We start from the raw sequence: 13,044 nt of genomic DNA, 5'->3' as shown, positions 1-13,044 counted from the left end.
TTCACTGAAATTGTCTCATAAGGTAATCTTATCCATTGTAAATCCTTCTCCATGCTATTTTGTAATCAACGAGTTTTGCACTATGGTGAAGGATTGCCCTTTATTACGAATAGCATGGACAAAACTTCATTCTTAGAGAATTATCATTTATTTCTAAGTGAAATATGTCTTTTTTTTTACTTGTCAGGTGCACTTCGAAGACCTGCTGAAGTTCTTGGCCAAGTTTATGTTGCGGTTCGTCAACGTCCAGCAGAATCTTTATGGGCCTTGGCCTATGGAGGTCCATTGGTTTTGCTTCCTCTAACAGTAAGCAATGTGCAGATGGATAACCTGGAACCTATACATGGTGATCCTTCTTTATCTCTTGCCACTGCCTCACTTGCTGCCCCTATATTAAGGATTCTTTCAATGGCTATTCAACATCCTGGTAACAATGAGGAGTTATCTCGTTCTCAGGCCCCTCAAATTTTGTCTAGAATTTTAAGCTATGTACTGCAAAAGGTATCTGAACCTGAAATCAGCAAGCATTGTGGACAAAGTGATGAGGAGCTTGTTTCTGCAGTAATTTCTCTATGTCAATATCCGAAGAGTCATTCCTTGAAAATTCAACTCTTTAGTACTTTGCTATTGGATTTGAAAATATGGAGTTTCTGCAATTATGGTTTGCAGAAGAAGCTACTGTCGTCACTCGCAGACATGGTTTTTACGGAGTCTTCAGCGATGAGGGATGCCAATGCCCTGCATATGCTTCTTGATGGATGCAGACGGTGCTACTGGGTTGTTCATGAAGCAGATTCCATTGATACATTTTCAATCCATCAATCATCTAGACCTGTTGGTGAATTGAATGCACTGGTTGATGAGCTCATGGTGGTCATTGAACTTCTAATAGGATCAGCATCTTCTTCATTAGCTGTTGAGGATATAAGGTCATTGATTGGCTTCCTGGTTGACTGTCCGCAACCAAATCAGGTAGAATCAGGTTTACAATACTAACCAATTATCTTCTTATGTTTGTGCTGTCCTGTGAAATCATGATACCTTATGTATGATGCAACTTTCAATTTCACTTTTTATCTGGCTATTTGGTTAATGGTATCCCTGGTGGTGCTTGTTCCAGGTTGCAAGGGTATTGCACCTTCTATATAGGTTGATGGTGCAACCAAATACATCTCGGGCTCGAATATTTGCACAATCATTTATCTCTTCTGGTGGAATAGCTGGTAATTATAATGTCTTAGAAAGTTCTAGCTTAAACAGTCATGTTAATGTATCAAACGAGGATACTAGATTGAGAATTACCAGTACAGACTGCGGATTCACTGATGACCTTGGATTATCTGAGATTGAAGGTTCTAATTCTCACAAAGAGCGACCTAACCTTGATGCATTGATCAATGAAAATGCAAAAAACGAGGCATCTCAAGTAGAAACTACTAAGAGCGAGGATGAAGGAATCAAGCCTCAACTACAACTATCTGAACATGCGGATCCTATTTCTCATAATGAGGGCCCTGTATCTGAATCTGAGTTATCAAGTGGTGGTAACAACTCTACTAATGCTCCCTTAAGGAAAAATATTGAAAGATTGACATCCACCTCTGAAGATCAACTATTGAAAAATTTAGGTGGCATAACTTTTTCCATAAATGCTGACAGTGCTAGGAATAATGTTTATAACATTGACAGTGGTGATGGAATTGTTGTTGGGGTAATAAAACTTTTGGGCGCTCTTGTCACGTCTGGCCACTTGAAAATCAGCTTGGATTCTGCATCTTCAACTTTCCCAACTAAACTTGCTACTAGTGGTCTGTCCAACGATAGTAGTCCTGTGTATGATGACAAAGTTTCCCTGCTGCTTTTCGCGTTGCAAAAGGCTTTTGAAGCAGCCCCAGATAGGCTTTTGACTGCAAATGTGCACATGGCTTTGTTGAGTGCAACGGTAGGTTTATAATTTTATCTACCTATATTTTCCTCCCTTATGCTTTTTTATTAACAACTCTGACCTGGCTAATTTACTTCTTTTTTGTGTGTTACTGATGAATTCTTTAATGGAAATAGCAGCAAAAAACTCTTGTAGGGCATGCATCTTTCTTAAGAAAATAAGTAAAGCAATTTTGCCTCTTACAGGCAACTGTAGGAGATCTTTATTTGAGAACAGATATGTGGATTTTGTACAATCTGACTATAGCATTGATCTGTTTTAAATATTCTATGTTTCTAGTAGTATGCGTACAAGATATGGGTATGGGCCGTGTGGCAGGAAACGGCTGCACAGATACAAAAACTCTTTGGATTGATATGATGATAATATGATTATATATGCACATGTGAATTAATGTTTTATTTATGAGGCTATAAAATTAAACAAACATAATAACACAGCTATGTTGCATGGAAACGGGCACGGGTACTGGTACGGGTGCGGGTACGGGTAGGGGATACGACAAAACTGTAAAATGTTGGGTACGGGTTTACTAGACATCTAAACGACCCATTAACTATATAGTTTTGAACTTGGGTATGGACTGAAACGAACCAGTCCGTATCCCATTAGTTTCAAAAGACGGATGTGAAGTGTAAGCTCTACGTCTGGGAAGTCTTTGACAAGTGTTTTAAATTAACACATATATCGTCTAATTGAGTACATGTTGTAATAAATGCTTAAATTAACACATATATCGTCTAATTGAGTACATGTTGTAATAAATGTATGCATATATTCAAGAAGTGTCCATGAAGTTTGGGTACGGGAGTACATGTTGTAATAAATGTATGCATATATTCAAGAAGTGTCCATGAAGTTTGGGTACGGAAAAGTGTTCGGTACGGGTACGGCTTCAATAATGAAGTACCAGGGTAACATAGTAACACATATATTATAACATTATCAAATGTAGAAATATTCATATTTATAAAAGTGGATAACTCTCAAGTCTCTATAACGTAATGCTAAACTCCCGGAAGTTGAAATCTCACCAAAAACAACTGCAAAAATATCCAAAGAGCTATGAAGGCTTCAAAATTTAGGTATAATTATGGAGAATTACATGGAATATCAAGGTAATCAAATCTCTTACACCATAACAAAAACTGAAAAAACAAAGAATAGAAAAATGTTGTCTCCTTTCCTTTTTTTCCCATTATCTTCGTAGGAACTTAGGATGGCTCATTGCTTCTGTAGCAGAAACAATAACAGTGACTGTTGCTTGCTCAGCAGCCATTCAAGGATAAAGGTGCCCGTTAGGAAGCTACTACAAAGGGTACATGATGGGGAAGAGTCGAAGACATTTACCTAAGTAAATAAATGACACTTCACATGGAATACCTTATTCCATCGAGGAATTCTTACTGTTTTCCTATCATGCTCATTGCTGACAAGGTTTACTATGAAACTTACTGGAGTACAAAAATGTAACCTGCAAAGAGATGGTGGAAAGTGGAATTTTTGAAACATAAAATAATGAGAGGATTGAAAAATTGGTGAAAAATGTGGGGGGAGGAAGTGACTTCAAGGGCTATGGATGCGGGGTCTTTGAGCAGGAGGATGCTAAGTAAAACAAGTTGCTTTTCATTGGGAAAGCTGTCTGCATAAGCTTTATTAGCCACATAAGCCATCACATACCCTCATATACTGCTGTTTATAAGGATAAACGCTGAAAAGTAGGCTGCATATGATCTTTCTTATGCCTCCGCTGTGTTCATATGTTTCCTCACGAATGACAATTCAACAGTGACTATAACTAAGTGGAATATGGAGGACTGGAAATAACTCACGTTACCCTTTAAGATGTTGCTATTTGTTAATGGTTTTAATATTATTATCTAAAGCTACCAGGGGTAATAATTCTGGACAGTTCTGCTTGATTAACTCTAGAAAAAGCGATAATCTTAACCCGTTCATGCATACAGAAGCATGAGAAAAGGGAAGTGGCAACTTAAATGGATAAAACTGCTATCCTTAATAGAAGGATAGGAAACAAATGCAGTACTGGGAGAGAAATATGAAGGAAGGAGGGGAATGTATAGTAAAAAAACATCTAATCTGGCATCTCACAGCTGGAGACCTGCCTGCCTTAATACTTTAGTATTATTAAGTTCCTTAAGAAGATATGTTTCAGATTTTCTTTTAACTAATATTTTTACTTCCATTTATTTTTTCATGGTGCATGTAAATTTTCTCATAGATAGTAGTTGTTCTAAAGTTGTTCTAGATTTTCATGTTATACATGTTATATCTGCATACATACATATTTTTATTTTCTACCTGACTTATGATTCCAAGCTTGCCTTGAAAGTATAGCATAAACAGTTTTGACGTTAATGTGTGCATAAACGACCTTGAACTTACTCTAGTTTCCCATTAAACTATCACAAGGTTGATATAAAGAAAGGTTGAAATATACAGTAAGCTCCTGTGAAGTTTAAACTCCTCGACAATGTTAACTATGGACATTGAGATTACCATTTCCCCCATCTTGTTAAAGTTTTACATTAGGTAGTCTATATGTATGATAGTTGACATAGTAACGGCAATGTTATCCATAATTTATTACATGCAAGTTATGAGTCACATTCACTAACGACAAGATAGCAGAGCGTAATTTACTTAAAATTTATTGAAAAGCTTCTGGTAGTTTCCTGCAGCTAAGGAAGTTCATAGTAGTAACTGAGAGAATGCAGAGCACTTATGGTGTTTTTTGTAATTTATCTGCTTCTATGCTTGTTTCTTGTAGATTTTAACTTTCTGCAAATTCTCACAAAGAATTCTATATGTTGCATACTCTTTTTTAATCAGATCAATTTTTCTTCAACTGATGATGGGCTCAGTCTCTATGACTCCGGCCACCGCTTTGAGCATGTTTACCTTTTGTTAGTGCTGCTCCGATCATTACCTTATGCATCAAGAACTTTCCAACTTCGAGCGCTGCAGGTACAATTATGAGCTGTTAAATCTTGTAAATTGTTATTATACAAGTCACATTTGTGGACTTGTTTTTTCTAAAATAGCTGGCTAAGAGACACATGCACACTTGGACAGGTTTTGCTTTGCACTTAAGACTTAAGTGCAGGTTGCCATAGTTAAGCTACTGAAAGAAATAGAAATGGCCTGGAAACTATATTTGAAGCTACTTAAAGAAAATAGAAATGGTCTGGAAACTATATTTGTTGTCCTTCATATGAGTGTTTTGAAAAAGATTTCTTGATAATGAGCCGTGCTGAATTCTTTCTCTCTCTATTACTGGGAAGTTTGTACCTGATATTAAGTTTCTGAACAATTGTTTATATTATTTCAGGATCTTCTATTTTTGGCTTGCAGTCATCCGGAAAATAGAAGCACTCTAACTCTCATGGAAGAATGGCCAGAATGGATATTGGAGGTTCTTATATCAAATTATGAGGTAAATTTGTTGTTCTTAACACACATCTTTCTTCGCATTACAGCTCATTTATTACTCAAAATATAATGGAGTTCTATTCATGTCCTTGATTTTTCTTCCTTTTTTTTTCTTTGTTGTTGTTGTTGTTGTTGTTGAGAAACATGTTCTTGGGTTGAGCATACTAATTGTTGTTTGTTAGTTGGGGCGGTTTTACTGGTGCCGAGGTTGTCTTTGTTAGCAGTGTATGGTTATGCCAGTATCTGACTTCTAATTTGTTAATTGTGTCTTATTTATTTCAGATTGAATCCAACAAAAATTCATGCAGCGTGAGCATTGTTGAGATAGAAGACCTAGTACACAGTTTTCTTATCATTATGCTAGAGCACTCTATGCGGCAAAAAGAAGGCTGGAAGGTGTGCTTTCTTTCTATTACTAGTTAATATTTCATCTATATGTTTCTCTGAGTTGCCTTTTGATTCTATGATGCTTTACTGCTTGATGCATACTTTGTGACCTGTTCTATTGCTCAGATCCATTTGCACTTGTACATTTTTATCAAATTTCAGGCTTAGCTTAGCCCACCTTCTTTCAACCGTTACTATCTACATATATCTACTTTGTGTTACTATGTGATATTGATTACTTTCCACGCCATCATATGAAGTGATACGTTACAGTTATTTGTCTTGAAAGAAATATTTATGCATCTGTGAAAGACTCTTTTCTCTGAAATCTCACTAGGGGTGCATTTGGTAACTATTGTGTTTTTTTTTCAAAACCGTTTACAAAACACAATTTCTTTGTGCTTTTTTCTCCAAAACCATTTTAAAAAGACCAAGATCGTTTGCAAAACATCATGGTGAGTTTTTGGTTTGTGAACACTAGTTCCACCACGACAACCATTAACCGCTCTGACCGTCGATCGTCTTTCCCATTGGTCATTGACCACTGATGTTGTCGTTGACCGGAGACCGGAAGCGTTGACCAACGACCAGCAGCGGCGATTGCCTCTAACGTCGTCGATACCTCCTCTACTGTTACCAGATTATCGATGAAAAAAAAAAAGAAAATATGATCACTCCATATTCTTAAAATATAGCATAGTGATATTAATAATACAACATGCATCAACTTCCAAAAACATTCTCATGGTGTTGTCCAATATGATCACTCCATATTCTTTGGGCCAAACGATCTCGAAATTCTGCCATTTGACGAAGTTGCTTAGGGCTAACATTAACTGGAATAGTATGTTGCTCTTGTGCATGATTGTCATCTTCCACAAGCACCAAATCTTCATTTCCATACTCGATAGATAATGGGCCTCCAGAATCATGTATTCAAAATCACTGAAGAACACAACATGCTAATGCAATATACTTTTGTTTTTTCAAATTATATGAAGGCATGTCAAACAAAATTGGTAACCTTTTTTTCAGTATTCCAAAACATTGCCAATATGATGTTTTTTAATGAAGAATGCAAGCAATTGAATAGCTCTCTAGCACCCTGTGGAGGAAGATTTTGGCCTCTATACTGACGCAAATGATAGCTCTCTCCCGGACAAGTTAAAAGAAAACTTGGCATATTGGTATACTGAGAATCAACCAAATAATATTTCCTTGCGGGACTTCGGAAATTTGTTTTGCGGGCTGCTAATGCATTCTATGAAAATTCTTGAATCATTTGCACTATCATTCCAACCACTCATGACAAATGTGAACCACATATCAAAAGAACAAGTGCACATCATATTCATTGTTACAATTTTCTTTCCACGATAGGAAATTTGAATCTCTTGTAGTACAAAGGCTGAAAGTTGAAACATGAGGACCATCTATTGCCCCCACAATATTCTATCATGCAAAAATTTAATAAGAGAACAAAAATATACAACGTTCATATAAATGAATGTATAATAAAGTAAATATTCATACCTTAAAATATGGATTATTCTTTGGTTTATACAATATCTCTTGAAGAGTTTCTTCATACGATGGAGCGACAATCACATATTTGGCAAGATAACAAAATGCATAAAGTATTTTCATAAAATAGATGGAGATGGTCTCCAATGAATGTTGAAAACGATCTGCAACCGTTATCGTTCATTCTGAGAAAGGATGGATAAAAATATTGCTACTTGTTCTAACACAGCGACAATCACATATTTGGCAAGATAACAAAATGCATAAAGTATTTTCATAAAATAGATGAAGATGGTCTCCAATGAATGTTGAAAACGATCTGCAACCGTTATCGTTCATTCTGAGAAAGGATGGATAAAAATATTGCTACTTGTTCTAACACTGGTAGATTTTTTTGAATGTTTGAATTTCCTAATTCTCTTTAATTCTTCACAAAGGCTAACAAATGCCTTTTATTTATTCGGAAAAGGTCAAAACAAGTAGCTGAATGACCTCCTAAAACCTTAATAACCCAATCATGACTGCTTAATTTTGAAATCCTTTGTGGTCGGGGCTTCTCCATCAAAAACCCGTTAAATTCCATATTTGCATAAATAGCCAATAAGGCTTCAAATTGCTCCTCATTTGACTTAAGAGTTAGAAGATGATAATGATTGATCTGCATCAACACTAGCCTCCATACCTATAAATAAATGTATAGAATATCATTTGAAATGTTAAAACAAGTGAATATAAATCTTAAATGCAAACTATCTTTAAAATAAATTTTAAACATAGTCCATACATGCATGAATAGTCTATGCATAAATCCATACAGATGGAAATATCCTCAACCTAAGACAAATATAACACAAGCAACAACATAAACAAATACAACGGTTCACAACTTAAGACAAACAAACATAACATAAGTTATATGACAAAGACAAATAAAAAGCTCCTCAACCTAATACAAACACACATCATTGAACATCATCATAAACACAAATTAAAAGGTTCTCAATCTAGTACAAACAAATATCATGAAAGATTTTGCAGCCAATCCTTCTTTCCCTCATTAGGCATTACTAGAAATATTGTCCTTCATAATGCATCATTGTGCAGAACATGTGCGGCCTTTGAAAACTGAGTTGGATTATTCTCTTCGAGAGCATTAAGTGTAGTAATGCAGTTCACTACACCTGAGTTTTCTTCGGCATGCCTACTCATAACACCGCTAACACGATGATGTGCAGTAGTAGAACTCATTCTTCTCTCTCTCCATTCCATTTTTTTTCGTAAGTTTTCTCCCATTGAGGTCAAGGCATCCGCCATTGCTAATTGAACTTGTTGACCTAATGATACACAATTTTCCCCCCCACTTTTGCCTTCTTCCTACATCGGGATGACTCCACCTCTTCTTCGTCTTCTTCTTTATCATCCTCATTTATAGTTGGACTTTTGGTAGATGGATGAGCATTAGCACCGGTAGCAGTTGTATACCCAAATATCATGCACAATTTGTCATAACCTTTGCATCCTTTCTTTCTGAAATATCTTGCATGTTAATGTGCCTGTGCAAAAGAAAAAGAAATAATGAACCTAAAATCTCGTAAGCTATCTAATAAAAAAATGATATTCATCCGCATATAATTTCTTCCACACATATTCAAGATATTTGATCCGGTGCTAGTAGTATATCCAATTACCATATCTACCAATAAGCTTTTCAAATTTCTCCATCATTGCCTTAATTAAATAAATTTATTTGTCAATTGCTTATTATCGTATTCCCTCCCCGTCTTCTTTCTCAACTCATTTTCCATGTACTTCCAAGATGATCTAATAAAGGTAGTTGTACGCCTATTTCCCTTTTTCACTTCTTCCTCCATCATATCTATAAAATAAAGTTCTGTCTCTTCGGGCCAAGCTCCCACCACTTGAGATGGGGAAATGTCCACCGCTTCATCATGATCTTGGCTTGACATCTATTGTATTCATCACATCATCTAACCAAATAGGCATAAACAAAAAGTACTATTAGATATACTGTGAGTAGAAGCTTAATGATATAATTTGTCTTACAAGTTTATATGTTAGAAAAAAACATGGCATATTGTAAATTATTCCTATGTAGTCTCCATAAGCTACAACCAGATCATGCAAAAGAAAAGTCAAGGAACAATATTACAAAAACCCATAAGAGGACTCAAGCCCTACGTAAAAGGAGCATTTGTAAAATCAAAGACTATGGGATTAGCACCAGAGGATTGATGAGTCGTTTAAGCTAATATAGTTGAGCTAATAATCAATCTACTGCAAAGACAACCAACAAAGATATGATATCTTTTAATTCTGTTTTATATAGTGAAAGGGACTTTAATGAGACTGTTAGAGAAATTGAGAATGATGAATTGAGTTGATTGCATGTGCAGAACTTGCTTCGATTGACCCTGTGTGCAAAACTGGTAATCATCCGCAAAATTGAGGATTATTTCTAAATATTGAGGACTTGAGTTCATTTTAATTTAAAAGCTTGCTTTAGTTTTCTATCTAATTATATTTTACTTGGTAGTAAAAAAATAAAATCATAATTAATCTATGAATATCGTGCCTAGTACACCATTGTAGAAAAGTAAAATTAGAGAAAGGAGAAGAAAATAATCAACATTATCAATCACTAATTCACAAAAAGATTTTCCAGAATTAGGGAAAAATTAGAAAATAATAAAAAATAGGCAAAATGAAATTGGCACAAGTTAGGGAAAAAACAACCCATCAAAGAACATGTACAAATTAGGGCCAGGATTGCAGTTAATCCATGCAACGTGAAAGATAAATTGATTCCAACGGAGGAACTTTGGGAGCATGAAAGAGATTAGATGGTTCAAGAGAGAACAGAGTACCTTAGGGCAGATATCTGAGCGACATGTTGATCACGGCGATGAGTCACGGTGACGACGGCAAAAGGCGATGATAATTGTGAATGATGGGGGTGGTGATGAGAGAAGGTGAAGATAGGATTTCTTAGGGCTTGGAATGCGATCTCTTTTGGGGGAGTGGGAATAATCAAAACGAAGGACTCAAAACACCTAAAAGGCGTTTTGTGTTACCCGTTTGGGTTTAGGTAGGGATGTCCAAAAAGCCCGCGGCTCGGGCCCGGGGTCGGCCCGGAAATCCGGGCCAAAATCGGGTCCGGGCCCGGGCTCGGTCATCGGCGACCAGCCCGGGCCCGACCCGGAATAGTAACTTTTTTTATTTTTTTTTAATTTTTATTTTTTTACATGTATAATATATGTATATATATAAGATATGTATATATGATATTTATATATATATATATTTATTTATACTCTCTCTCTTAGAATATAATTATATATAAGTATACTATCTATTATATATGTATAAAATATGTATAAGTATATATAAGTATACTCTCTCTTATATAAGTATATATATGTATAAGTATATATAAGTATACTCTCTTTTATATAAGTATATATATGTATAAGTATGCTCTCTCTTAATATATGTATAAGTATATATAAGTATACTCTCTCTTATATATGTATGAAATATGTATAAATATATATAAGTATGCTCTCTCTTAATATAAGTATATATATAATATATATAGTATATATATCTATATATATTATATATATATGTGCAGGGTATATATAAGTATCTATATATTCGCTTATATAATTATCTATATGTATAAAGCTATGCCTGCTCTCTTATATATGTGTCACAGCTGTGTACTCTCTGGCTTATACATTATTTATAGCTCACTGCTGTTAGTATATAAGTATAGCTATAAACTATTCTCTCCTCTTATATAAGTATATATAATGGTATATCTCTTTTATATAGTAACGGTATATTATAAGTATGATCTCTCTTAATAATATGGTATAAGTATATATAAGTATACTCTCGTCTTACTTATGGGTATAAAATGTTATAAATATATATAAAGTATGGCTCGTCGCTGCTTAATTAAGTATATATATAAGTATATTCTGCCCTCGTTATATATGGGTCATATCTCTTAATATAATTATATTATATGTATATAGGTCATGCTCGCGCTCTCTTATATATGTGTACAATGTTATACTGCTCTTATATATACTTTATACTCTCTCTCTTATATATAGTATACTACTCTCTTATAAGTAATATATGTAATATATAAGTATATATATGTAGTAATATAAGGTATGCAGGTGGTGTATCTTATATATATAAGGAATATATATAATTATATATATATTATATATATATTATATCCTCTCTCTTAGTATATAAGTATATATAAGTATACTCTCTCTTAGTAGAGGCCTAACTATGTATAGTATATGCTCTTTACATATGTAATAATCATGTGTATATAATATTTATACTCTTAATATAAATATAATTATATATATGTACATACTAAGGTCTATGTTTATATATATTTATAGATATATAACATATATATTCATACTCTTAATAATGTATTTATACTATTATATAAATAACTTATATATGTAGGCTATATAAGTTTATGCTTATACTATGTGTATATATATATAAAATTAACTAATATGTAATAACTGTATATCTATATTTATACAGCCTTATAATATATATATATATATATATAATATATATATATATATATATATATAATATATATATATATATATATATATATATATATATATATATATATTATATATATAATATAATTATATATATATATATATATATATAGAGTAAACTTGTGTGGGCAAGCTTAGTGGACCGTCACTAAGTTTGCTTTAACCATTGAATGATCACTGATTGGGAGGCGTAGCTAGCTTTGTGGAATGATCCGCTCCGCGTTGAAGCTTGATCTAACATATTCTAAAAGCCCAACACAGGTCCGAAATTTGGGGTGAAGCCGTGTCATGGTTTGACCGCTCCGTGAGCCATGTAAAAAGTTCTTTCCAATTTGAAACCGTTAAATATTGAATTACGAGTGGATGAAGGGTCAAACCAATCGACGGATTCACCCCCAATTTGGTGTGTTGGAGGTTTTAGAATATGTAATCAAATTCAAGCGGAGCGGATCATCGCCACAAAGTATTGCTGATGTCAAGTATCATCAATGGTAAGAAAACTTGAGTGGAACGGTCGCCACTATTAAGTTGACACAAGTTTTACTTCTATATATATATAGTATAATATTATATTTTTTATATATATGTTTATGTATAATACAATTTGTTTATGTAATTTCTATAAGTACTTACAATTTGTTTATGTATAATATATGAATGACATGAATATTTTGGGCTATTTAGTCTAGTGGTAAACTTTAGGAGTTTGGAGAGGAGGTTAGTGGTTCAAATTCTAGCTACAACATATATATTTAAAAGTCTTTGATAGGGCCTTGGGGCTCTTTGAATTCTACAATTATTTTTAATTTTGTTTATTTCTATAAATTCAACAACTCCTTTGATATCTACAATTATTTTAATTTTATTAATTTCTATAAATTCTATAATTATTTTATATTATTTTAATTTTTATAATTTTTATATTTGTAAATTACATAATTACAAATGATTAATAATACAAATTTTTAATCAAAATTGTGTCTATTTTTGCCTTTTTTTTCTTTAAAACTTAAAAAAAATTAAAAAATTAAAAAATTTCAAAACCGACCCGGCCCGGTGTCCGGCCCGCTTAGACCCGGGCCCGGGCCCGGCCCGGGGCGATCG

General features: G+C 33.9%; 1 protein-coding gene across 1 annotated transcript in view; it reads left to right on the top strand.

Annotated features, from left to right (window-relative positions):
- The window catches only part of LOC109846927 (BEACH domain-containing protein C2-like), an 86,983-nt gene that overhangs the window by 6,651 nt on the left and 67,288 nt on the right, over nucleotides 1-13,044 (top strand). The window contains exons 4-8 of the mRNA XM_020416166.1: nucleotides 159-972; nucleotides 1,121-1,942; nucleotides 4,799-4,933; nucleotides 5,298-5,402; nucleotides 5,681-5,794. Of these exons, the coding sequence (XP_020271755.1) occupies nucleotides 159-972; nucleotides 1,121-1,942; nucleotides 4,799-4,933; nucleotides 5,298-5,402; nucleotides 5,681-5,794 (1,990 nt within the window). The remainder of the gene's footprint in view (nucleotides 1-158; nucleotides 973-1,120; nucleotides 1,943-4,798; nucleotides 4,934-5,297; nucleotides 5,403-5,680; nucleotides 5,795-13,044) is intronic.

The sequence above is a fragment of the Asparagus officinalis genome, chromosome 7 (genome assembly GCF_001876935.1).
Source record: "Asparagus officinalis chromosome 7, Aspof.V1, whole genome shotgun sequence".
Classification (NCBI taxonomy): domain Eukaryota; kingdom Viridiplantae; phylum Streptophyta; class Magnoliopsida; order Asparagales; family Asparagaceae; genus Asparagus; species Asparagus officinalis.
This window is presented reverse-complemented; position numbering and strand designations above follow the sequence as displayed.